Consider the following 26,669-nt stretch of genomic DNA (forward strand, 5'->3'; position numbering starts at 1 on the left):
GGGAGCAATTGCCACCTCTCGTGCTCTCATGGGGAAGCAGATGGAGATTGTGGTGCAACAACTTACTGTAATATTAGAAATACTTTGAGAGGAAAAAGCAGAAGGCAAAACAATTCATGATGAAAACATGGTTTGAGATGTGGTCAACTGGTGTTATCTTTTCTTTAGCTGTGTTTTTGTGGGACAAAACAGGGACATGGAGCATTTCACCTATAGCCAGCTCTAGAGCTAGCGTTTATTCAGCTATAATTGTAACAACAGATTTGTTCTGAGTTGAGCTGAGAAAGTTAGGTCAAGTTGAGTAAAATGGACCAGTGCAGGTGTCTTTTTGTGGCTCCGAGGGAGTAGCACAAGATCGTATATATTAGTTAAATTGAAGAGGCTGCAGTCAGTGTGAGTTGAGGCTAAAGACAAAATCTGGATGTGTGAAGGTTTAGTATTGAAGCTTCAGGCTACATGAGTCAGTGTTATCCTCACAAAAACCTGGTCACTGAGACAAGACATCATAGGAAAATCCTAAATCAAGTTCAATAACTAACAGTTTTTTCCCGCACATAAGATAAGCATAGACATTTGAAAAATGTGGCTGGTGTGGGCTGTACTTAATGCAGCTGCAGATGTCCTGCGTAATGATGGATTAGTAAGGACAATTATAGGTGTGCTTACTTTTATTCTAGCTCCAAAGAACGTAGTTTACTGTTTGTCTACAACAAAGCTCAATTCTCTGATAGATGCAATGGTCCACAAACAAAACAAAACTGAAACCAAAGATATAATGAACAAGAATTATCCTTTGACTTTCCTGTAATTCCCTGCAGGTCTGTTAATCTTCAAAAAATATGAATAATCAAACGTCTGACAAATTCAAGTGAATGATTTATATGTGTGATCGGCATGTCTGTGTGTGCGGGTTTGTTGGCAGTCATTACAATAGAAGATGATCATCAATCATCCACACACAATGAAATAATTTATAGTGGATGATAAACACAGTTTCCGAATATTAAAAGTTGCAGAGCCATGAAAATAATGGGAAACAGTCATAAAGTGTGTGTGTGTGTGTGTGTGTGTGTGTGTGTGTGTGTGTGTGTGTGTGTGTGTGTGTGTGTGTGTGTGTGTGTGTGTGTGTGTGTGTGTGTGTGTGTGTGTGTGTGTGTGTGTGTGTGTGTGTGTGTGTGTGTGCGTGCGTGTGTCAAATAAATGATGATATGATCATTAATAAATATCAATCTCGACAAACCCCACGTTTCAAAATGTTTGCAGTTGCTGAGGCATACAGATGATTGAGGAATCCCCTTCTGTATATATGTGGTGCATACTGGTATGTAAACAGATATGCTCACCTACATGATCGCAGTCTCCTCGAGTCATCTATATTTAATAACACATGCGCACAAAGGATCTTCAGTTGCTCTGCGGAAAGCTTCTACTTCCCTCCATCCTTCATCCGCTTTTTTTTTTTTTTACATCTTCCTGCCTCTCACATCACTCTAACTCACCAGTCTCCAACAGAGCCCTAATATGAGTGTGTCAGTGTGTGTGTGAGCCGGCACGCGTGTGTCATATTACTGCAGCATACAAGAGTGGAGGAGGAGGCAGCGGACCAGGGGGGGGAAATGAAACACTGTAGGAAGCGTGGTCCCCTCCAAGCTGAATGTGTTCTTCACTCCAACTGGAAATTATCCATCTCACACCCACGCTACCATCCACCCACATGCACACACACACACAATAATACACACACACACGAACACATAGAAAGACTTGTGTAACGCCTGACGTGTGACACACACACATATGATGGCTTGTGCATTTGCTTGCACACCCACACGGACAAGGAGAGAATTGGATTTCTTATCTTCTGTGTAGCTTCTGCAGATATGAAAACACACACACACACACACACACACACACACACACACACACACACACACACACACACACACACCTATATCACACATACATTTCTACCACAGATGGGCTGTTAGCCTCTCATTCTCTCTTATCAAACCCAGTAGCAAACATCAAACCTTTTCCACCTTCTTCCCCCTTTCAGCGTTGGGCTAATGGCATTTTAAGTCTAGGAAAAATTACATAACATCAATTTGTGTGTGTGTGTGCGCGTGATTACACAGTCGTTTGTGTCTGTTTCTGTCTCTCTGTTTTCTAGCTGTTCTTAATGGTCAAATAAAGTTTGTTGAATTGTCTGCAGTCCACTTTTGTCTCTGCTTGTCTGACAGGAAGCGAAGCAACAGGAGATGATCACATTTTCTCTGGATCATTACAAACATCCTTTTATTGGCTTCCATGCCTTCCCCCTACAACCCCCCATTCACTCCCCCAAACTCACTCACACACACACACACACACACACACACACACACACACACACACACACACACACACACACACACACACACACACACACACACACATACATATCACCGCCACAGGCCTCTCATCTCTACTCTGGATAATATGGATGATCTATAAGCCTGGATTTAAAACCTTATAAATCTGTTTATCTTGGCTCAAATCTGTAAGCTGAGGATGAAAGCAGGATAGCTCAAACTGATCAGAAGTGTTGCCCGGCCTTTGCAGGGGAGGAGGCTCAATTAAGAGGAACCAATCAGATTCCATCAACTGGCTTTGATATCCCGAGGGAAATTAGTCTCAGCAACGGTTGTGGTCAGTTCGGAGGCATGCATTACATTATTCTCTCAGATCCACAAGCAAATGAAAAGAGACTGCCAGTTCAACAGGAAACAGAAGCTTCCTTCAAGGTTGATGATCGTTTTACTTACATTATGTTGTGTGTGTACGTGTCCAGTAGAAAATAGCTTTTGATGTCCATGGACCCTTGGGTTTGTTTAAATTGAACAGCATAACTGTGTGGAAGCTGAGATGAGAAATAACAGTTAAAAAGGCTGAAAAGATTCAGAACAACAGCTGCAAAAGCTCTGCAGCTAAAAATTCAATACAAACATACTCTGTTCTGCACTAAATGATTGACAGGAAATCTGAGAGATGTGTGATTCCAACGATTAAACCAAACTTTATGGTCAGTTCACCTGCATAATGGGAAAAGTTCTCAAAAACTAGACAAATAAACCCAACACTGTCTGCAAGTCTAGATAATCCTGCCAAGGGTGCCAGGGAATTATAATGAACAGTTTTGAGTGGCGGCATGGTGGTGCAGTGTGAAGCGCAGTCCCCTCACAGTGAAAATGTTAGAATCCTGGTTCAGTCAGGGTCTTTCTGTGTGGAGTTTGTTCTCCATTTGTGCGCAAGGTTTTCTCCTGGTACCACCTCCCAGAGTCATGTAGAGTGGAGTTATGTTTATTGGAGACTCTAAATTGGCCGTAGGTGCAAATGTGAATGGTTGTTTGTCTCTGTGTTAGCACTGGGACCTGTCCAGTGTGTACCCCTCCTCCTGCTGGGATTTGATCCAGCTTCTCCCACGATCTTTAAAGATTAAGATAATAGATAATGGATGGATGGACAATTTTGAGCCTCCTGACTTACCGTCCTGTGCTAATGATAGAGATATCATGCCCTTTGCATAATGAGGTGGAAAGAAGTCAGGATATTTGAAAGCAATGACAGCTTCAGAAATCCTCATGCTCACACTTTTTAAATACTAGAATTGGGAATGTTATGTCATTCAACATACAGCTCATGTGTCATATTAGCCAGTTGTTTCAAACAAATTTAAGCATGCAGACGTCAAGGTGGACTTTCATGAAAATATAAATGCAGACATTATGGTAACTTTAATATCAAGCCGTAATTATGGATTTTGCAAGAGCTTCCCATTTTACTGTTTTGTGTTTTATATTTTGAGAAATTTGGGCAAACTACAATGGTATTGGTAGGTAGCGCCTCTGTAGTGTTTCCCCACAACCAACACATAAGGAAAGCCCTTCAGCCCAGAATACTGCTGTTTCCAAATCGTGCTGCTGCACACCAGCCATTTGTGTAGCAGGGATGCTTGACCAACATTGTGCTCTGTTGTGCTAAAGTGGAGCTGCGGGAGGATGTCCATCAGATTAACTTTGCATTTCAAGAGAGGTCAGTGTATTGAGTTATCTCCGCAACAAGGAGCTGTTGGCCAGAGCCGGTGTTCTGGCACGGCTCCCGGGCCTTGGCAACAGACATCGTCAAGCAACTGCTGTTGTGTTTGCAGGTTCTGGCAGACTCAGGCAGGAAGAAGGAGCTGAATGTTTATAAGTGGTGTACCAGGATGTATGATTCTGCTGAGGCAAGATCTGTTTGCACAATGTCACCCAGTTACGCCCACCACACACATGGTTATGCCGTGGCTAACATCCGGTTGACGTGTGCTGTCAGTAGCATGTATAATGGAGAACAGCCTGGTCAATATAGTTTATATTCGTATGTTTCTCTGCTCAGCAAAATTATAGTTCAGTGACTTTAGCTGTGTGACGGGTCATCTGAAAAAGTTTGTCTAAGACATTATATTCAATGTAACATTTGAAGTCAGCTGTGTACATAATAAACTACAGGAAAACGATTTTTAAATCTTAGTGGAATATCTTTCCTTTTTAATCCGGCCCGCCGAACTTGTCCAAATAATAAAAAAAATTAAATAAAAAAAAATTAAATTAAAAAATTTTTTTTTTTTTTTTTTTTAAACTAACAATTTTGTAGCACTTAAATGGCATGTACTTAAAGAACTTTGTAGTTTTGCTTTATTTTTGAAGAAATCATACTTTCTTGATTCTTGTTGTTCTGGGTTTGAACCCTCGGGGTTGAATGCACTTATTGTAAGTCGCTTTGGATAAAAGCGTCAGCTAAATTAAATTTGCCCGGGAGTGTGATGTATAGGGCTCGAAAGGGCACATGATCTCCTTCACTTTTTCCCTTTGCCCTGTGAGCCCTTCTGTAAAATGAGAGGATCAAGGAAACGAAAAGTGGACAATGAGTGCCGAGTGTTTAACACGGAGTCGACAACAAAATACTTTTTCACTGATGTCCAATCGAAGGCTGTATGCCTGATATGCCGAGAAACTGTCGCAGTTTTCATGGAGTACAACATCAGCCGTCACTTTGCTACGAAGCATGCTAACTACGCTAGCAAGCAGTCTACGCAAGAACGGGTGGCTGCAGCTCAAATGTTGGCGACTAATTTACAGTCTCAGCAACATTTTTTTTCACAGACAAACTGCGATTAAAGAGTCATCTACCAAGGCATGTTTTTTGGGGGGCATTCGAAATAGCAAAGGCTAGCAAGCCATTCTCTGAAGGCGGGTTTTTGTTAAATGGCCTTGCAAATAAGTACTTTGCTACCTAGGCCAAATCCTTTCATGTAATGATTTTACCATGTCATTTATATTAGTTCACAAAAACACTCCATCTGTCTGTTCCTGGCCCGGCCCCTCTGTCAAATTTTGGAACCCATTGTGGCCCGCGAGTCAGAAAGTTTGCCCACCCCTGCGCGCCCCTTAACCAGTTAAAGAATTGCTCATATCTTCCTCCTCTTCCTCACATGTATTTTTGTATTTTTCTCTCCCTTCATTTTCTTTTTGCAGGAAGTATAATATCCGTGTGGAGGACATTATGGTGCGGGATGTTCGGTACATCACCCTCAACTGCTGCTACAGAGACCTCCACAACGTCCTGTTGATCGGCCAACTCAAGACCCTGGCACTGGTGGAATCAGCAGGTGAATCACAAACACAAATAGACGCTCATATAATCACAGAAGCATTACAAACTAGAATTTCACCCAGTAGAGTGAGTAACTCCATCAAGTAGTTTTTAACGTCAGATATTTGAAGATGTTCGAGTCAGTCAGAGTAACCTTTTACTTGACTGACCACTTATATTCTTATCTACTCTAAATGAACAGTGAAAAAGTAAAACATTTTAGTTGAAAATATTGTTTGATGTCATATTGACGTCTGTGTCCGATTTTGCTGATGCTGCTGGATTGAGCGTCTCTTCCAGTCCTCTATGCCAAAAACAAATCCCAGCGACCTTGGTGTTGTGCTCTTTAAAGTGATTGATTGATTGATTGACAAACTTGCCTGAGCACAGCTTGCTGATGAGGCTGCGCTGCCGCCGCATTGAGGTGCATATTTGGTATTCCAACTGTGTCTCGATTATGCAATGGTGCAGGAACAATTAGCCGCGGTATTTAACAAATACATAATCAGCACGTACAGTCACAACGGCAATTACTTAAAGTAAGAACGCTCCCACCCGCCCGTGCGCACAAACACACACACACACAAGTTAACACACATTCACTGCGTCCTGAGCTTGTTATGTAACTCGGCTGATCTCTCTGCAATGCTGCAACATGTGTTTGGAATCTCCTGCAGTCTGCTCCGTCTTCCCCCTAAAACTGTTACACTGTCTTCTCATCCTCTTGGTTCTTTTCTATTTCCTGCTCTTGCTACTTTCCTCTCCTCACTCCTCCTTCTCTACAAACCTGCCTCCCACTGCCCCCATCCTCTGCTGCCTCCTACTATTTTTGTGCCTTATCTTTCCTCTCACTTCTCCCCTCTGTCTTTGTCTCCTCTCCCAGAGTCCATGATCCTGCTGGGCTCCATTGAACGCGCCCAGCTCCAGTCGCTGCTCTCCCTGCAGCTCGGTCGAGCCAGACGGCTCGAGTACATCCGGGAGAGAGCTGCTGCCGAGAAGAAACGCCTGTCAGTCATTTCAAACCCAGGCAGCGAGGATGACGGCCCACGAGTCAGTCAGGAGGTCCGCTTCCAGGTCAGAGTCACTGCAGCTGGACAGTTGGGGTGTGGGTGGGGCAACATTTTGAGCAACATTATCTCTTTACATGTTGCATGAACATTTGCAAGTCTTTTAAATTCATAAGTATGCAGTGACAAAGAAACTGGATCGAAGCTTGGTAGCCCAGAAATAATTGGTCAAAATAATTGGTCAAAAGTGGCTTCAATCAAAAATTTGGGTTGCAAATTATAATAATTTTATTTTAAGTCATTTTCTTGATCAATCAATGAATCTGTCTAGATAACCAGTTTATTATAAAATTGTAAATGGAGTCATTTGCCCATTGATTCCAACTCTATAACCTTTACTGACTAAGTGAAAACATATTGTCTGAAATATTTGAAAATGTCTTAAAACTCAAAACTTGAAATCTCTCATATATAGAATTACTCAGACCTTTAACTCTGTAGTTTTTTTTGAAGCACCTTTGGCTGCAATTACAGCTTTGTTTATGGCAGAAGTCTACAGGGACAACCTCTACTTGATTGCTTTTTCTTCTGACTCCAATCAACTTCTGGACACATTTCAAGGATGATTGAAGCAAACTGGATGCACCTGACCACAGTTAGCAGCGACACAAGGGACACACGAGGTGTTAAACACAAGAGACTGAATCCTTAATAGAGGTTTTAGTTTTTAATTTTCAATAAATTTGCAAAATAATTTAAAACATTTTGTAACTAACAATGGGATATTGTGATTTCAATTGCTGGGAAGAAAAATGTTTTTATTAATTTACAATTAAATCTACAAAACAATAACATTTGTAAAAGGGGTGGTTCTGAATTATTTCTGTAAGTCACTGTACCTGGTTCACTTAAAGATAAGCTTTAATTGGTAAAATCCTAAAAGACAAAGCCTCATGATTGGATGGTTTAAAAGAGAGGAGGGCTTGTTTAAATTGCGACATTTACTCAGAATCACATAAACCCTTTTCACACATGGACTCTGGAAAATGTCCAGACAATTGGGTCCAGAAGTTTTCTGGACTTTGACTTTCAAATATGAAGAACACAGCAGGAGATTGTCTTGTCAAATACGTTCACAACAATACGTGCATTTCCAGGTTCAGGTGAGGGGTGGAGACAGGGTAGAGCATATAGGAGGCAGGACGTACAGATAAATACTGCCGGGGTAATGACTAGGTTATGTTTACAGCACATGAGTTGGCTCTTATCAACCAAAGCTTTCAAATCTCACTCTGTAACCAAGTAGACATCTTTGTCTGTGTCGTCTATATGAATGGCTCCTCTTTTTGATACTGATATATTTGTAGTAATTTTTTTCATTTTTGTCAGTTTTGCATCTGTTGCATGTTAGAAATGTCATCAATGTGCTCACTATGAACTCGTTGGACAATATTATGATACACTGTCACATTGGCTCACTCGGAAGTTAAGTTTTTACTATGGGGGCTGGCTGGAAAAAATTCCAGAAATATTCAGCCCTGTTGAATAATTTCAGGAGAATACTCAGGGTTTGCATGTGAGCAGCTACACTGTATATTTGTGAGTATGTCATCCGTCCTTTAAGCAAATGGAGTTCGGTGTTAAAGCTTTTCAATCGTCTCACTCATCTCTGTTGCGCCTTCAAAGCAGACAAGGAAACAACAAACCCTGCTGATCTTTCATTTCAGAATCCCTTTGCAGAAGATAAAACAGAGAATTTAATTAATAAAAGTCAGAATATTATTACAGATACTCCAGTTTGCTGGAGTCCAATTATTGAGAAAAAATACCAGCCTAGTGTATCAAGAAAATTTCTGCATTCAATAATGGCTGACTTTACAGAATTACAGCTGAATATATCACTGACTAATTTCATGCAAGCATTTGATCTGTGAAGCATTTTATGATTGAAACTAAAATGTTCTCCCAATTCAGAAATTTATTAAAGTAACCAAGGAAAATGTTTTTTAGGTCATTGGAAATGTAACGCCAGAATGGAAAGTCATTAGAGTCATGAAATGTTACATCAAGGCCAACATGAGAACACTTTGCTCCGAAGCTGCCTCCGTCACTCCAGCAGTTTTTTTCCCCTCTTTCTTTATGTTCTTTTTCTTTTACCTAGTGTTTTTTATCTTCCCTCCTTTTGATTTCCCTCCATCTCATCACTCAGTGGAAGAACATCTATTTGTCTAATGAGTCCCCAGTAAGATGAAGAATTTGATGTTTAAAGCAGGACTGCCATTTGGGAGTTTTAAGAGTTGTTTCTCATCTTTGTGTTTGTGTGTGTATGTGTGCTTGTGTGTGTGTGTGTGTGTGTGTATGTGTGCTTGTGTGTGTGTGTGTGCATGCAAATAGATCTCTACTGAGGAATCATCCTTCAGTCCCACACAACCAATACCTCAGAAGCCCCTCAAACCTGCTTTGAAGAGAGCGTCTGTGGTTGAGCGACCCACTGAGATCCCAACCAGTAAGAAACACAAACACACAAAAAAACACACACATCGAAGACAGTTTTCAAAAACTAAACAGAATAAGTAGTGAAGACAGGAAACGCGGTCGATCTGGAGCACAAAATCTCTGCTAGCTTGTTAATCTACTGATAGGTTCTTATTTATTGGGGTTAAACCTCCCTGACGCGGATGTTTTTCACTGATGATTCTACTCAGAAACCTGTTTATTTAGGTCTTTTTAGTATGGGTAAGACTTTACATTGTAGTTCATTCTCTACCATTCTAATTTGGTAGAGAACTTCTGCAATCTAATAGCCTGGGTGCCAGACGAATTTAGCCCCGCCCACAACATTTGTTGTTCGGGAAGTTCGGTCTGGAGTCGCTCCGTTGGGGAGAAACTATGGCCGATCAGGAGCTGATCGGACCAATCAAATCGTCAGGGCGGGCTTTATACGATGATTGACAGATGATCTACAGTGACGTAATCAACCACGTCACCAGAGAGCGCTGCCTGCAGAGCTGAGATGTGTCGATGCTGCCATCGAGTCTGTTTCAGAGACATCGACAGCGCATTCATTTTGAAAGAGGAACAGAGGAACGTGATCAAGGCATTTGTAGATCGAACAGATGTTTTTGCCATCCTCCTACGGGATTCATAAAAAGTTTAATTTATCAGCTGGCCCCGATGCTGCAGCCACACAAGCAGTCATATACATAAAAAGAGAGTGTGGGGGGGGGACGCTGTTGTAGTTAATGTTGGAGCAACAAGGAAGTGTAAAACGATTCCTCGCTGGCTCCTGCAGAGCCATGACAGCGGAGCTCTGCAGCGCAGCGTGCGGATCAGCAGCTCCGTGGATTTCTGGTAGGGACGGATCTCTCTCAGAGTCCCGGTCCCGGGCCGGTCGCGGTCCCGGGCCGGTAGCGAGGCTCTGAGAGAGATCCGTAGCGGGCTTCTTCACACCGCCGGCGGCCGGGGCTCTCACGAGCAGCCCTGGTCTCCAGCTGCTTCTTGGGGGCTTTGCCTCTGGTGGATATACGAGCGGCATTAGCAGCATTTCCATTGATTTATTTAGAGAGTGAAAAAACTCGTGAAACAGACAACTGCCAACAACTATGCGTCGCTTGACATACGTCACATACTACCTTGCTCTGATTTGTTGTAGGTCTATCCAATTGAGCGAAGAGGCATTTTGTTTCCTGGTTCTGTTGAAACACGCCCCATAATCACAGCCCAATGGAGCGGTCTTAGACTCATATTCTGACTAGAATAATGAGTATGACAATGTCAGGCTAGCAATCTAACCTATCACAAGTCAAACTCAGCTGTCAATCATGACGTCTTACCCTCTTTTTAAACCAATCCCAATGACACCATTTTCAGTCAAGAATTAGCACTTGAACAAGCAGTGTGAAAAAACAACTTGTAATGATAGAAACCATCTCCTGGAAGAATGTATTCTTCAATTCCCATATGCTAACATTGAGGAGGAGGTATTGACCTTTACTGCAGCCAGCCACCAGGGAGAGATTAAAATGTTTGACTTCACTTTAAGGGAGTTTTCATGTCATCTTCATATACAGTCACGGATGGCGACGAGGGAAGTCTGATGGTTGCAATATGTATCTGTCTCACTTTCAGATTCACAGGATAACTCGGGCATTGCTTTGAAGAACCTGTTTTGTGCCAGTCCAGACACAGAGGCCCTGGAGGTGAGAGTCATGTCCTCGAATACACCCAATAACAATGTCAATGTTACACAACCACACACGCTCACACACACACACATACATACACTCCATTGTGGCTCACATTCTGTCTTTCACACTTTCTGTACACTCACAAAGTCCTATGCTATCTCTCACATACAGTCCTTCACGCTACACAGTACAGCACCTCCCACACACACACACACACACACACTCTCTCGCACACACTCTCACAGTATCTCAGCCTCAACATAAATCCTTTCTTACTTTGTCTCAGTCTTGTATCCTGCTAGGCTTTAAAGACAACTCTCCTCCACCATCCTGCCTAAGATTGGTTTAATACAACTAAGGCATCAGTTTATTTTTTTCCCAGCATTGCAGTGAATCGGAGCTGCAAGAAAAAGCATTTTCTTTTTGCTAAGTCAAAAAGACAATGAGGTTGTTGTTAACGTCATGTGCTTATTTCTGATCATCTGGAAGAAAAACAACAACATGGAGAGCCCCGCGTCTCCTGAGCTCAGGAAGATGCCCAAACGAGTCAGGATATCCGTCGTGGTAAGAGCCACCGATCAGGGCTGCCCAAATGCCTGAAAACCGCCAGGCAACAGGTTCATCAGCCAATCAACTGATTGTCACCCCGCCATTCCATTCCAGGGCTAATCCCAAATGCCGATGTCCGGGTTCAGCCAAAGCTCAACCATGCCATTGTGCCAAAAAGTGTTGAACATCCTCATCCTCGTCCAACTTGTAAACCCGCCCACTGACCTTTCATGCCTCTAGTTTATCATGACATTGACTAAGCCTAGGATCCATCCAGCTTAATCAGTTTCCATTGGTCCCTATGGTCGGTAAGGTTGAAGAGACCACTTGATCACCTTAAATGCATAAAATGATTCCATAAACTTTTAAAGTATAAAATACATATGTGCCTATTACAATAATCAGACATTTTTTAATAATTTACTTTGTTGTTTTGCAACTTCATTGTGACACTTTTATTTCTTTATGTATTTAATATAATTTATTTTATAATCTATAATATATTCCCATTTAAATACATTGGGTCTCCATAAACATTTATTTTGACCCTGACACTTTGAATGTCCTCTGTTACGCAGCGCTTTGACATTTTATCTTACAATTATTTTTTGAGAGCTGTTTGTGAATTTCATTTGGTTATTTTAATTCTCCAAATGAGCTTCCTGAAGTCCTATCAAATTTAGCTTTTCTCCAACCTGTGATCTGCATCGGGGAAGCAGTCTGAACAGGTTGTAACCACCTACTCTCACAGTACAGTTCAAATGTGGTTGAGTTATGGCCAAGTGGTCTACGAGGACGAGGATGTTCAACCAAGCATGCTGTGCTATCCATCATTTGCTGTGACACCCGAGGCGTCCTATCAATGACTGCCTCCCAGAGCAGGGCCCTTCCTGTTCCTGGAGTGACCCAAAGTCCCATCGCATTTCTTGTAATTGATGAAAAACCCTGTGTTACACGTCGTCTTTAATGTTCAGGGGAGGGAGGGGGCAGGACCATCCCGGGGCGAGTTTGTCTGTGCATGCAGCATTAAATATCAGGATCATATCTCTTCATTAGGACCAGGCAGGTATTTGAACGACACAGATCCAGCAACCGTGCAGATGAAATGATGATGCATGAGAAGTCCTGGGAGGTATTGGAAAACATCATCACAAACTGGGATGTTGCCTGCTGTCCAATTACCAGCAACCACCTATGCTCCGGCAGCAACGCATGTCAATCATAGAAATGAGCGTCTGATTACGAATTGAGACAAATGATTCCTCGATACGAGATCATCCTGTGTTGCATGACAAATGATCCGACAACATCTGTTTTGGAAAATCAAACACTATTAAGCATTACATAATCAAGCATTCAGATCAAATGTGTCCCCACATTTGAAGTAAGTTGCTTATTAGCAGCAATGATTTATTTATAATCCAGCTTTTCACATCAAACCAGTTTTCAAATGATAATAATGAAATTGTTTCACTCATCACATAATATGTCATTTCATTCACTAGGAGCCACCACCCAGCTTAAAGAGTTTCTCTGGGGTGAGCATGTTAACCACCTTTGTTGTTAACGTCAATGCTAATAAGCATTGCCACAGCTGTGTTCTGATTTACTGTTTTAACCCTCCAGACTTTATGCCATTTTTCCGAGAGGGCATTAATGTGTGTTAGAGGCATTATTACTGTGAATATGGATGCTGATTTGTTTTTGCAGTCAGTGTTTACTCCTACCAAACATTGCACCAAGTGTATGCTGCAAAACACTATACAGGACTTCAGTGGGATCCATAGAACCTTAATACAAGGATACATGTTTTATTTATCTCACAATTTTAATTTATTATTGTTTGAGTCAAAACTCTGATTTCGTAGTTTAAAAGAACGCCGTAGTTATATGTTAACGATCTTTTTTTCCGTTTTCTAAGGAAAAATAAACTACAATGAAAATTGTAATTAATTTAAGTCCCTAAACCTATCGTTTCACAAAGTCAAGGGAGCAGCGTTTCACTTAATACTGATGTGAACAAACTTAAAGTAACCTTTCCTACTCACTCGTTACTATCAGAGTGCTGGAGCAGACTTCCTAGTTAAGTAGCTTTTCCCTAAACCACTCGCACCTTTCTACTGACTTGAAAGGAATTATAATTCCTTGCACATCTAAATTTTGTTTGGAAATCAGTCAGAACAAACATTGACAGGCAGCAAATTAGGTGTTTTTCATGGAGGCTCCATTTCCTTGAACTTATTGACTGACAGTTGCATACATCACAGTAGTTTCCAGCTGAGAAAATGGTTACAACAGACAAAAACCATGAGCCAGGTGATTAAAAGACAGCTATCTCAAAAAGCCCGGTGTAAAGTGTTACCCTCAGTAGTTTAATTTCTACCATGATGCTTGTTTCATATGTTACCACAGAACATAATGGAAATGTTTGTCCCCAACATCACTTGAATATATATACATAATACATGACCACACTCCTCTTCTTTCAGATTCTCAGTCATTATTGTGTCAGTGTAACTCTATTAGCACAATTAATGATTTAGACTTGGGGCACTTAAAGGGCTCCATTAGTTTCACACGTCAGTGATGGTTATTGAAATCTGTACACATTTTCAATCATTCACAAGTACAGAGCTGTGTCAGATCATTCTTCATCTACTGCTTCAGGGCCTGCATACAAACCAATGGTGTACTTAATCTTGTTCGTAAGGGAAAACACTAGCAACATTATGTTCTCAGATCAGGCATTGTTCCCATCAAATTTGTCCTATGGTTCTAAAAGGTTTTTCAGCATTAGCACCATATCCAGCTTCCTTTTTTTAACATCCATATGGCAGTTTTCTGAAATGACCAGCTGTGAAATATCCCAACAGAAAGTCCCAATAGCTCTTTGGCTCCTTAACCAGAGGCGTAGTGCGATTAAGTGCCAGAGAATTCGTGTTCTTGCATGTATATATTTGTATTTATATAGCACTTTTCTAGTCTTGATGACCACTCAAAGCGCTTTACAGTACAGTTTTACATTCACACACACATTCATACAGTGCATCTAATCAGAGCACTTTGTTATTCTATGGGGGGCTATTCAGGGTTCAGCATCTTGCCCAAGGACACTTCGGCATGCAGATGGGTCAGACTGGGGATCGATCCGCCGACCTTCAGGTTGGAGGACGACCACTCTACCCCTCAGCCACAGCCGCCCTGTAGAATGTAGATTGTAATAACATGGCGTGTAGTTTTTCTATTATTTATTTTCATTGAATCATCTATCGTCTATCTATTGAGCTCATTTAATTGGCTCAGCTGTGAAAACGTAGCCAAGCTAGATTTTATTTCTTGCCTGCTCCTGTGGTTGCTGCATAGACTGTTCAAGTTTAACAGGCTGGCTTTGGAGATGCATCATAAATAAACCATCAGAAAAGTGAATGATGAATGAAAGGATGTTTTGGTGCCTTTTCATCTGTTACTTATAAAGCGAAAAATCACACACCCATGGGCTAATGGCATCTACCAGCAACACTTTCAACTTCAGGAAAGTTTTATTAAATATCATGAAATGCATGAATTGACATAAACAATCAATAAGTACACCTTAAATGTCTTTGACTGTTTCGTTGATGCTCTTGCATGAGCTTCAGTGATGATTTAGGTGGATGAGCGTTGTTCTATTGAGCTTCAGCTGTATTACACCTATGACCTTAATGCAATCCATGCTTTACAATTACAAAGCAGTAGACAGACGAAGGAGGCAAGCAGGAAGTGATTCTTTCTCTTTGTAGCATTCTCTGAACCCTGAGGCCTTTATTTCACATCATTACACTACAGTGCTTGAGTTTAGTTTTGTGGCTAATACTCTGGAGGAACTTAAATTCAAGGTGAATAAGAAAAAACATATCTTGAACTGTAGTAATTAAAGAGATTTAAAAAGTGTGCTGGTTTCCCATTTTTACAGAAGTGCTGCTCGGTGATCCTAATGTCTTTAAGGCACCAAAAGTTTATAAAGATCATGGTATTTCTAGTTATTTTATTTATTGAACTGTCTGATTTGGACATGATAATGTTGGGTGGTAGAACAACACTGTGTCCAAGCACTGCTGTTTCATAGTCTATCCTAAGTGAGTTGCAACAGGGATAATAAGCTTCTATCAGACAGCAATCAAAATAAACCTCTTCAGACTAGACTGAAGAAAATTGGTGAAAGCCCACTCTTTTGTATGGTCAGATGTGGAATCTCCATCCATCTTTTTCTTCAGATTTATCAAATAGTTTTCTTTCATTACATCTGAATGTTAGGGGATGTTGAAATTACCTGATCTTAGTACACTGCTCAAAAAAATTAAAGGAACACTTTTTTATCAGGGTATGGCATGAATTCAATTGCACTTTTTTGATAATTATCTGGTCAGTTAAGTAGCAGAGGGGGTTGTTAATCAGTTTCAGATGCTTTGGTGTTGATGGAATTAACAACAGGTGCACTAGAGGGGCAACAATGAGACGACCCCCAAAATAGGAGTGGTTTTGCATGTGGAGGCCATTTCAAGTTTCTCCCTCTTGATCACTTCGAATTGTTTTCCATTAGTGTTGGCTTTAGCTAGAGTCATTATCTCTACTGGGAGCATGAGGCCATTTCTTAACCCTACAGAAGTTGCACAGATTGTCCGACTCCTCCAGGATGGCACATCCGTGCGTGCCGTTGCAAGGAGATTTGATGTGTCTCCCAGCATAATCTCATAGAGGAGATTCCAGGAGACAGACAGTTACTCTAGGAGAGCTGGACAGGGCCGTAGAAGGTCCTCAACCCATCAGCAGGACCGATATCTGCTGCTTTGTGCAAGGAGGAACAGGTTGAGTACTGCCCGAGCCCTACAGAATGACCTCCAGCAGGCCACTGGTGTGAATGTCTCTGCCCAAACAGTCAGAAACAGACTTCATGAGGGTGGCCTCAGGGCGCGACGTCCTGTAGTGTGCCCTGTGCTCACTGCCCAGCACCATGGAGCTCGATTGGCTTTTGCTATAGAACACCAGAATTGGCATGTCCGCCACTGGTGCCCTGTGCTTTTCACAGATGAGAGCAGGTTCACCCTGAGCACCTGTGATAGACGTGAAAGGGTCTGGAGAAGCCAAGGAGAACGCTATGCTGCCTGCAACATCAGTCAGCATGACCGGTTTGGTGGTGGGTCAGTGATGGTCTGGGGAGGCATATCCATGGAGGGACGCACAGACCTCTACAGGCTAGAGAACAGCAGTCTTACTGCCATTAGGTATCGGGATGAAATCCTTGAACCCATGGTCAGACCCTACGCTGGTGCAGTAGGTCCTGGGTTCCTCCTGATGCACGATAATGCCCGGCCTCATGTGGCAAGGGTATGCAGGCAGTACCTGGAGGATGAAGAAATTGATGCAATTGAATGGCCCTCACGATCACCTGACCTAAACCCGATAAAACACCTCTGGGACATTATGTTTCGGTCCATCAGACGCCGCCAGGTTGCTCCTCAGACTTTACAGGAGCTCACTGATGCCCTTAGACAGATCTGGGAGGACATCCCACAAGACACCATCCGTTGTCTCATTAGGAGCATGCTGCAACGTTGTCAAGCATGCATACAAGCACATGGGGGCCACACAAGATATTGAGAAGCATTTTGAGTTGCAGAAATTGAATTTTTTGGTGGTGACGATTTGAAATGATCAGAATAACATTCAAATTCCAATTTATGATAAGTTATTTTATAGAGTGATACAAATTTTGTAAACAGCACAAATGTACATATTTTTTGTGACTTTATGTCCACATCTGAAACCAACCTGCACACTTGGTTTTAGGAAACCTTTTAGTTCCTAAGATAAATATTAAGATATATTCCAGTGATTTCTTAAGTGTACAGGGGCAAATGATATGGTCAGTGCTGAGACAGATGGTGTGTTATTAGCAAGCGCGCGCATTTACAGTGCTATGAGCCAGTGGACCTGTTTTCTCTTGCACGAGGCAGCGAGGAATCCTGATTATACTGTTGCTCTGAGTCCTTTGAGGCTCTTTGGGCCTGAGCAGGAATACGTACAAACAAATCCATCTTTTTTTTTTATCCCAAGACTTCACACTTCCCCACAGCGGAAGAGAAATCAAGTTATTGCTTTCCCTCCTTCCTCTTCTTTCAGCTGCACTCTCCCAGTATTTTTGTTCCTGGTTCCAGTTTAATCTCGGCAGCTCGGCTACACGCTCTTCGTCCATCTTTAACACTTCTTTAAACCTCCGCCCTCTTTTTTGTATCTCTGTCATCTCTCCTTTCCTCCCCTCCCCACCCATCCTTCCATCTAGGCTGTGAAATATTGATGCAGGGTAAATGACATCAGTCGGTTTGAGAGAAATAATGCAGCCCAGCCTCTCAGTCTCTCCTCACTGTTTTCCTCATTATTTTTTCTCCCTCCCTCTTGTATCTTGTCTCCATGCTTTATTTATGATGTGGGCTTATTCTTCTGGAGTTTTCCTTTGTTTCTTGGAGTATGTGTGTGCATCTTTCTTGTCATACATACGCACTTACATGAAAATACAGTCGCTTGATGCAGGAGAGAACAGACGAGCTGTGGCATTTGTGCCCTCTTTACTTGTGGCATTAACAATGTTTTGTTTGTTTGTGTGTAATGAACACTCTTTCTAGTTTCCCTAACTTAATTCAGGCGAACTGTTTGGCTGTTCATACTTCACTGCATTAGTTTCCCCCTCAAAACCCAGGGACACAAACAACAGACTGGTTAAGTCTTTTATTATATACATATTGAGAAATAAGTCAAAAGATATTGATGGATACGTTTACTGTGAGATCAGCACATCTAAGAGCCTATTACAGCTCTGGTGAAGAATGGTAAAAATAATGTGAAGGAAAGCAGGAATAGCTAGAGACGAAGGGTTTGACATTAGCAATTTGGCCAAGCTAAAGGAAACAGGATCCCACCCTGGGTCTGACTGGTTTATCCCACATTATCATGAAAAATAACTGCAGAATTTCACAATTATAGATGGGCCAGGGAGATAATGAGCTGAGTCGTTGTTACATCTGGAGCCAAACTGCTGAGGCCAATTACACACATTTCAGTGTTTTTGGCATCCAGGTGCACTACATTTATTGACATTCTGTTATGAATGCTAATGTCAGGTTGTCCCGGTGGCTCACATTGGTACAGCATGTACCACATAGCAAGGCTGAGTCCTACCACAACCATTAAGGTCTGACTCCAGCCTGAGTCCTTTGTTGCAAAATGTCCCCCACCACAGAAAAGGCTGTCTTTATATTGTTCAGAGCAGGAATAACACATATGCTGGTTTTGTCACCATAAAATTGGAAGTTTATACGGCTGCTTGTACCTTCTTAGACAGTTGTGATGTAAGTCCTTAATTAGTTTTCTGCATCACTAAAATGAAACATGTTGCACCTCACAAACTATTAGTTGTTGCTAGATGTTTACACCTTGTAACTTATAGTTAGAGTAGTCATGTGGCCCATTTAGATTAAATAATAAATTGGGCAATCAGTGTTGTGAGGATCCATCACTGAAACAGTCCACATTCAAATAATAACAGTAGACTATACTCTTTTTTTTTTTTTTTTTTTAAATCATACAGAAAGGTGATTTTCTTTTAGAATTATAATAGAAGGCAGTGATTATTTAAAACGTCACGGACAGTGGCTCCATTCAAATTGTCTTTCAGGTATCTGAAAGCAATAATATTTAGAGGACTGGATTTCTCCTTTACTTGAATATTTTCAGACAACACAGAAGAGATACTCAGGAGAGAGTGAACTTGTACAGAGAAGATGAGTTTGACATGCTGTCTCTAATTTGTTTGAGCTGGAAAGGATTTGATGCCTCACGTCTGATTCTTTCGGGGTGAGGAAGTCACTGCAGCTTTCAGAGTGTCGATGCAAAGATTCACGATATTAAGAAAAGCTTTGTCACTCAGATACTCTCATGTGTAGTCGGTGATTCCAGCAGCACACCCCATATTACAATACCACATCATTTTCATCAAGATACACTACACACCATTTCACATGTTTCACATCGCAGCATCGTTTTTTGCACACACCACTGTGGTTTGAAAAAAGTCATTAATGCTATTATTTCACAATTGCGTTTAACTCTCTGCAATCCAATCAGATACACAGACAGGCCAGTAATGGAATGTGAAAGCATAAGCAAAGAGAGCATTGCCTGCACATAAGTGATAACTAATGGTTGCTACAATGTTCCCCTGATGCACCATGTAATGTGTAGTAAAGGCAGCAGTTAGACAACAACAGACTCTAAAATGAGCATCTTTACTCACTGAAAGTTATACTGATAGAGACAGAGCAGGGCTATTATCAGAAAAGTCTTAAGACAATAATACAGACTGCTTCCAATGTGCATTGTACTGAATTAAGATCTTGAACAATGTTAACTACTCTCGCTACTCCCGTGGTGTTTTAGATAATCTGTGTTCTTTGTTTATTTTTAAAGCAGAGTATTTCATGTGGATCCCATCACAGATTAATATGTATTTTTTTCTCTTACATTCAGCTGATACTGATATGTTACATGAGGTTGTAAATTTACTTGAAAGATATTAGTCAAAGACAGCTGGTCCTGCAGCAGTACGACCTCTCGGCTATCGTCTGATGACGAATTAGCCTCTGAGGGCAACGGCAAATATTTCGGGCATCTAGTGTAGACAATGGTAATCTGGGCCAAGTCTTCTGTTCACCGCACAGTGCTTACTGTCCAATTAGTCTCTTTTATCACTGAAGTCGAACGTTCCCCACACACAACACAAACAGTGATACTTTTAGCAAGGGTTTTAGATCGAGATTATTGCGCATCTCTGTTAAAAGCTATCTGCTCCCGAATGCAGATAAATTCCAAAGTTGACCCACATAGACCGTTTACCTGCAGGCAACGTGATTGGTCAATAATGTAATTTAGTATGTGCTCATCAAAGCATTAAAATACTTTGAAGTCTCCTGACTGTGAACACAAATTTGCACAGATAATTGTGGTTACCAGACCCAGTATCCTCATGACTTTCTAACTTTGCCTGTATTGACAACATCAGCTTATTTATAATGGCAATATCTTGGATCTTGGATGGATTGCCATGAAATTTTGGATAGACCTTCATGGTCCTCAGAGGAAAAAACAAAAAACTTTAATCCCACTTACATTTCACATGGTACCATCACTTTTCTTCCAAAAAAGCAATTTTTCACACAGAACAAGGAATATTTTTGCAACACTCAGTCAAGCCTCTCAGAGCTCTCTGATCTACTTTTTTGTTGTTGATTTTTCTGCATTACTTTGTCAGCACTTACGGAGACATTGTTTTGAATGCTGTGCATGAAGCAGTCTAACTTTGCTGATTAAGTTCAAATCACTTCCATTGTGTTGGAACAGCTGCAGAATCTAAAGAAGAGCACACTTCAAAGCCTGCATACAGCTGAAACTCTCTGTCTCCCAGAAAAACTGTGGTGTAGTATATTCTGTAATCCTGGACGAACTGACCCTGTGAACTGACCAGAGGCAGATTTTAGATTTAGAATAGAAGAAAGTATGCTGAGCCTTCCCTTCAGCAGAAATTGAAAGTGTATAAAAAAGTCCTCACCATCAGCCCTTCAATCTACTAACACAATGGAAGTGAATCTACTGTAGCCAGAATAAAGAGGACACTGTCCCAGAGAGGAGGCTCATCTTTATCCAAACATCCACATTAATACTCTTCAGAATAGCTTTAGCTGACCTCACAGTCCTACAGTTTGTGTGTGTGATGCGGCGGTGTGGTAGATTGTTCCCTGCTGACCCAGTCTTGGAGGGTTGCCACTGATTGGATGATCTGGTCACCGGATGGAAGTAAAGATGGATCACTGCGAGAGGAAGGAGGGAAAGTAAAGGAAGGGAAGCAGACCTTTCTAATCTTCGTCTGGTCACAGAAACAGCACAGCAAGCATTACAGCTTCATCAGCCTATTGTCAGCACTCTTCACCCACACACACACTTGCCTCTGATTCAAATCTCATTTGAATATGCCCACACAGTTCCTCTGATTTCACTGTCAGTCACATTCAGACTCACAAACTTTACTCAGTGCACACACATTCACACACATGCCTGCGCACACGCACACGCACACATTTCTACCTCACCCATGTATCCAGAAGCAGAGATTTGTTCACTTAATAGAGTAGCTAATCTCTCTGAAAGCAACTATTTTAAACACTCTCTCTCTCTCTCTCTTTCCCCACCTCTCCATCTCCCTCGCCCTCTCTTTTCCTCTCTTTCTCTCTCTTCCCCCTCTCTCCTTTTCTCTGTCTCCGTGTTAGAAAAAACACCTCCTTCCGCTAGCAGAACATACAGTGATTTGATCTTACCATCTTTCTTTAATTTACATTTTGACCCTGGAACAACAGTGACTTTTGGTGACATTAAGAGTGCCCTTATGTTGTGTGATAAGCAGAATGATCACTGAGACAGCAGTGATAAAGTGCCGTGTGTGTGTGCATGTGTGCGATTTGCATACACCTGTTTAATTTGTCTCGTCAACTCCAGGCACTACTGGCCTCTTTCTGCTTAATGCTATTGTAGGCCACCTCTTTCCTTCCCTTCGGCAACAGTTTCTAGGGTTACCGACAAGTCAGCCTCCACAGCGATAAGGATAAATGAGCTCAGGGCTCCCATCTGCCCCTGGGTCACACGAACACTCTGCCTCTCTATCTGTCTGTGTCTCTCTAATACTCGCATGCAGATGTGCATCATTCCTGAGAAGATAAATACCTGTACTAAGCCACATGACCAAACACTTTAAAATAATATTTCACAGCCCATCTCGCTTATAAAGGGTTGCATACACATGCCGTGGGGACGTTCTCACACACTTGTTTGTATTGTACATTTCCAGGACATCTGCAGTGTTCTCTTTGCCTCTGAGTAAAGAACAGGGTTGGTAGTTTGACTCCAGCATGTAAGATCTTGTCAGCTTGTCAGTTATCACGTGGCGGATCCGTGATTATAATGATCAGCTGTTCTGACATCTCATACATCACATCCCCCGCACTCATTAAATGTACTGTAGTCGCGCTTTTAGTCACTCATTCCATTTCAGTCCATCAGTCTCAACACTGTGGCACCGTAGAACGCTTATGATGTGATGCATGGGTAATAATGTCTTTTCATTGTGTCCTTTTACCACAGCTGAAAAGTACAGTCAATGTTTATCCAGATGATAAACTGGACAACATTGTTCTATTTCATCACCGCTCATGTATTTGTGTTTTGTACTTTGTGTTTTCTGTACTGACTAATCTCCCATTCCTCACTGTGCAGGATGATGGAGATATGGAGGACGACATGACCATTAGAGAGGTAAGATGGACGGTCCTAATGAATGTGTTGGTGAATCATGAAGAAAAAATGTATGTTTTCCATTTACAAGCTTGTGAGGTACAGTAATGAAGGTTTCGAAGAAATGTTGATTTGATTTGCCATGATGTTTGACTTCTGTTTGCCAAGAAGAAGAAGAATATGTTGGCACCACTTTTGTTGGGGTCTAAATTTGGATGTGGATTAATATATAGGCTTCAGACCCCTTATGATGTGGTGAAATTATTTTTTTATATATAAAAATGAAAAGTCATCTTCTTTGGTTGAGTGAAGAAGAGGAGAACATCAACCAATCTTTTTAAAGTTTTTATTGGGAAAAAGTGTGAAAACAAAAATGCATGACTGTCACTATGAATAGTTGTGATGCCAGATTGCCTGAAACAAGATTGTGTTTATTTGTCCTCCGCTGTGTAAAGGCCTTAGAAAAAGATAGAATATGACTAAACCTATTTTCTATAACTGTTATCAAGCACATTGGATACTTGGTATCCATCTTCAAAACCGTCAGATTTGTTTCACTTGTACCTCAGCCTCCACACGCTCTGACACTCCCTGCCTTTCGGATTCCTCAATAGCCCAAGAAAGGGAGATTACCCTGGAGTCTTATATTTTTGGATATGACATCATTCATAATACATCCATCAACAGCACCTCTCATTTCCTCTCTGTCAGCCGCACATTCCTCACATTGTCCACCTCCATCCCCTCTTTTTTCTCCCAGTATCACTCATCATTCACCTCTCAGGCAGTATGTCTAGCGTGTCCTCGCGTCTCACTACGTCTCCCTCTCTGGTTCGCCATTCACCTTCCTCACAGTTCTTCATGTTGTAGGTCCCATGTGATTTATAGAGTCATTCAGTGTAATGTCCGGTCCATTGATTGTCTATCAGAGGGAGGTGATTTGTTGGGAGGTGGTTTGGGATTATTTGACGCCTGACACCAGACATATAGACGTTGTCTGTTAACAACTGCCACACAATCTGTCACTCAGTTTATAGTTAGTCAGAGAAGTGAATGTTTGGCTGAACAAGCCAAGTTGTAAAACTGTCAGTCAACATCTTATTAAAGATGAAATTTATGTCAGTTTCATCTCAGATCAGATGTTGTATGAATTAATCAACACTTCAGTGCCTGTTGAAGGTGACTGCTCTTGTGTTCCTTCTTTTGTTATTAAACGTATAGTGATGTTTTATTTTCACCACCCTTTCCTTTATTCCTCTGTGTCATTCAGATTGCAGAGTGGGAGGAGCAGCAGCTTGATGAGCAGGTCAACTTCAACAACTGCAAAATCGACCCCGCCCCATTCCAGCTGGTGGAGCGTACGTCGCTGCATAAGGTATGACTGTATATACATACAAATGTTCTGTGTGTGTGGGTGTGGGTGTGGGTGTGTGTCCCTCATGACTCTGATTTTGATAGATTGTGATTCCTGTTGTATAACACCTTCAATTATGGGATCATGTGCATCAGCACTACCTCTCAAGGCCAAACGCCAAGGCAGTTCAAAATAATTTACATTAAGTCAGAAATAGGCAGATAGTAAGATACATAAGAAACACAAGACAAAAAAGGTAAAGACACACAGAATATGATTTAAAATAGTAAAATGAAACAGATCATACTGATAAAACAGTAGAATGAAGTTTGACCACACCATCAACCCACTGTTAGATACTAAAATTCTAGGATTTAATAAAAGACAGAAAAGTTGAGTGGGAGTAAACTTTCACAAAACGTTGTGAACTGAAAGGTATTGATAGCCATAGTTCTAGATGGTTTTGTTTGCTTAATGTGTAATTACAAAATGATTGAAAGCAGATCATTATCCTGAATAAAGAGGATTTATTTGACCACAATGATGCACCTAAAGTCAGAGATAAAGTTATTTTAAGTTATGGTGTTTTCTAAAGTGCATTGAAAAGGATCAGAGAAAACATATAAACTAACTGCTGGAATAAGAAGTTTATTTGCATAACCCATTTATCCGTTAAACTACAGATGTACCAGTCCAATAACTATATTGGTTCGATATGACTCAGCCAGCTTGATTGGTAACGTGACAAAAGGTGCATCTGTTACATCATGCATCGGCTGTGCGTCATTGAGCAATCATCGACACTTCATTATAATTATATGGCCGATAAAGAATCAGTTTTATTCCACTACTACATTCATCGAGTCGCAGGCTTAGCATTAGCTTGAACCAGGAGCAGTCTAGCAGTAAGCTCGTTAATTCCAAAATGCGCAAAAAACGAGGTCCACAAACCCACCACATAATTCATACTGATTTAAACTTCTCTGTTTGTTTGTGAAGAAAGAGCAAGTGCAGCATCATCTGTATAACATGTTCCACTTCACTTGAATTATATTACTTATTCATAGAGCTTTGCTTACTACGTACAGTTCATGAATATTCTAAAGTGCTACTGGCCTGTGGGTGGAAGAGGCCACGGTGGAAGGTTAACATCATTCATCAATTACATCTTCAGCATTTTTACAATAGAAAACATATCTTCGCACACTGAAAAAGTTATGTATTACATGGAACTTGAAGTGTATATCTGAGGCAAACTTGGTTTAACACTTTAATACTCCTGGTTCTCCTGTTGTTACCTTAAAGAAACATGATAACAAGGTAGTAATCTATAGTTGTGTAGAAGTCATTGACACTTGTCCCCTTGGTCCTTAATAATCACAAAGCAATGCCTTAACCCATCCTTATCCTTAAACCTAAACCTAATTGTGACTTTAAACAAGTCTTAACTATCTAATCTTAGTTTGGGCAGTCACCAATCTTTTTAAGTATTTATTTGACTGGTAATTCCATTGTAGTTTAAATGTCCCGGTGACTATTGAAAGTGTTATTGTTGATATAAGGGACTGGTCTTGTTCGCCCAAAATAATAAGCCCTGACTGGACCAGTCCCTTATTGGCAGCTCTCATGTTACTAATAGCTCAGATAAATGCTGGCTGCTAAGCGGCTAGACTTGCGTAATAGGACTGTGGCTTTAGTTGTTAAAGACTTCACATACCCACCCAGTCACTCTCCCGACCAAGCAGGCACACAAACACCTACACTGACTTTCTGGCTAGCCAGCGGCTGTGGCAGCGCCTGACGTCTTCCATTCATAATGCTACCTGCACGGCCCCACCCCCTCTCCATCTGTTGTCAACTGGGTTCTATGTGAATACTCTTTAAACATTTAAGAGAGGGATCCTGCACCAATCCATCTCGCTCCCCTTCCTCCACTGCACACTGCCAAAAGCCAATACCATGCACAATCTCCTTCAGCATATTAAACACCCCCCTCCACCGCTGCCGTCGCTGTGTACAGGCATGTGTGTGAATGTGTGTGTGAGAGTTATTCTTTCTGCATCTGAGCCCCACTCTCTTTGTAAGGCCACTCTGAATCTGGCTACCATTTAACCAATGCCATTTACTCTTCTTGTTGTTGTGCAATTGTCTGCAGGCCCTTTTGTAAATGTTATGTGGAATATTTACATAACATTATGTTGCCCTGGGTTTTTTGCCCATCGGCCGCCGTCAGTTCATTTGAAGTAGTGGCTAACAGGAGTAAAAGCAGCCCTCTCTTCCATCATTTTCCTATTCCTTAGGAATGTTTTAAACAAATTAGATTGATTTAAAAGAAAAACTAATTATCATAGTGTTGGTTCACTCAAAATAACGAAATACACATCAGTGACTAATGAGATAAAACCATGTAACCTAGTAAAGTTTTGAGTTACATAACTAATAACTCTGGAACATGATTACTGCAGACAGTGTTTAAATGACGGAGGTGGAGAGCAGTTTGCAGTTTGGCCCGAGAATTCCCATAGGTTTAAA

The 26,669-nt window shown here is 41.3% G+C and overlaps 1 protein-coding gene across 1 annotated transcript in view; it reads left to right on the forward strand.

The window, feature by feature from the left end:
* Positions 1-26,669, forward strand: part of clcn2c (chloride channel 2c) — a 148,307-nt gene that overhangs the window by 114,665 nt on the left and 6,973 nt on the right. Inside the window, exons 16-22 of the mRNA XM_061073190.1 lie at positions 5,553-5,686; positions 6,554-6,744; positions 9,072-9,183; positions 10,806-10,876; positions 11,372-11,428; positions 22,766-22,804; positions 24,054-24,158. Coding sequence (XP_060929173.1) covers positions 5,553-5,686; positions 6,554-6,744; positions 9,072-9,183; positions 10,806-10,876; positions 11,372-11,428; positions 22,766-22,804; positions 24,054-24,158 — 709 coding nt within the window. The remainder of the gene's footprint in view (positions 1-5,552; positions 5,687-6,553; positions 6,745-9,071; positions 9,184-10,805; positions 10,877-11,371; positions 11,429-22,765; positions 22,805-24,053; positions 24,159-26,669) is intronic.

This window comes from Limanda limanda, chromosome 6 (assembly GCF_963576545.1).
Source record: "Limanda limanda chromosome 6, fLimLim1.1, whole genome shotgun sequence".
In the NCBI taxonomy this organism is placed as follows: Eukaryota; Metazoa; Chordata; class Actinopteri; order Pleuronectiformes; family Pleuronectidae; genus Limanda; species Limanda limanda.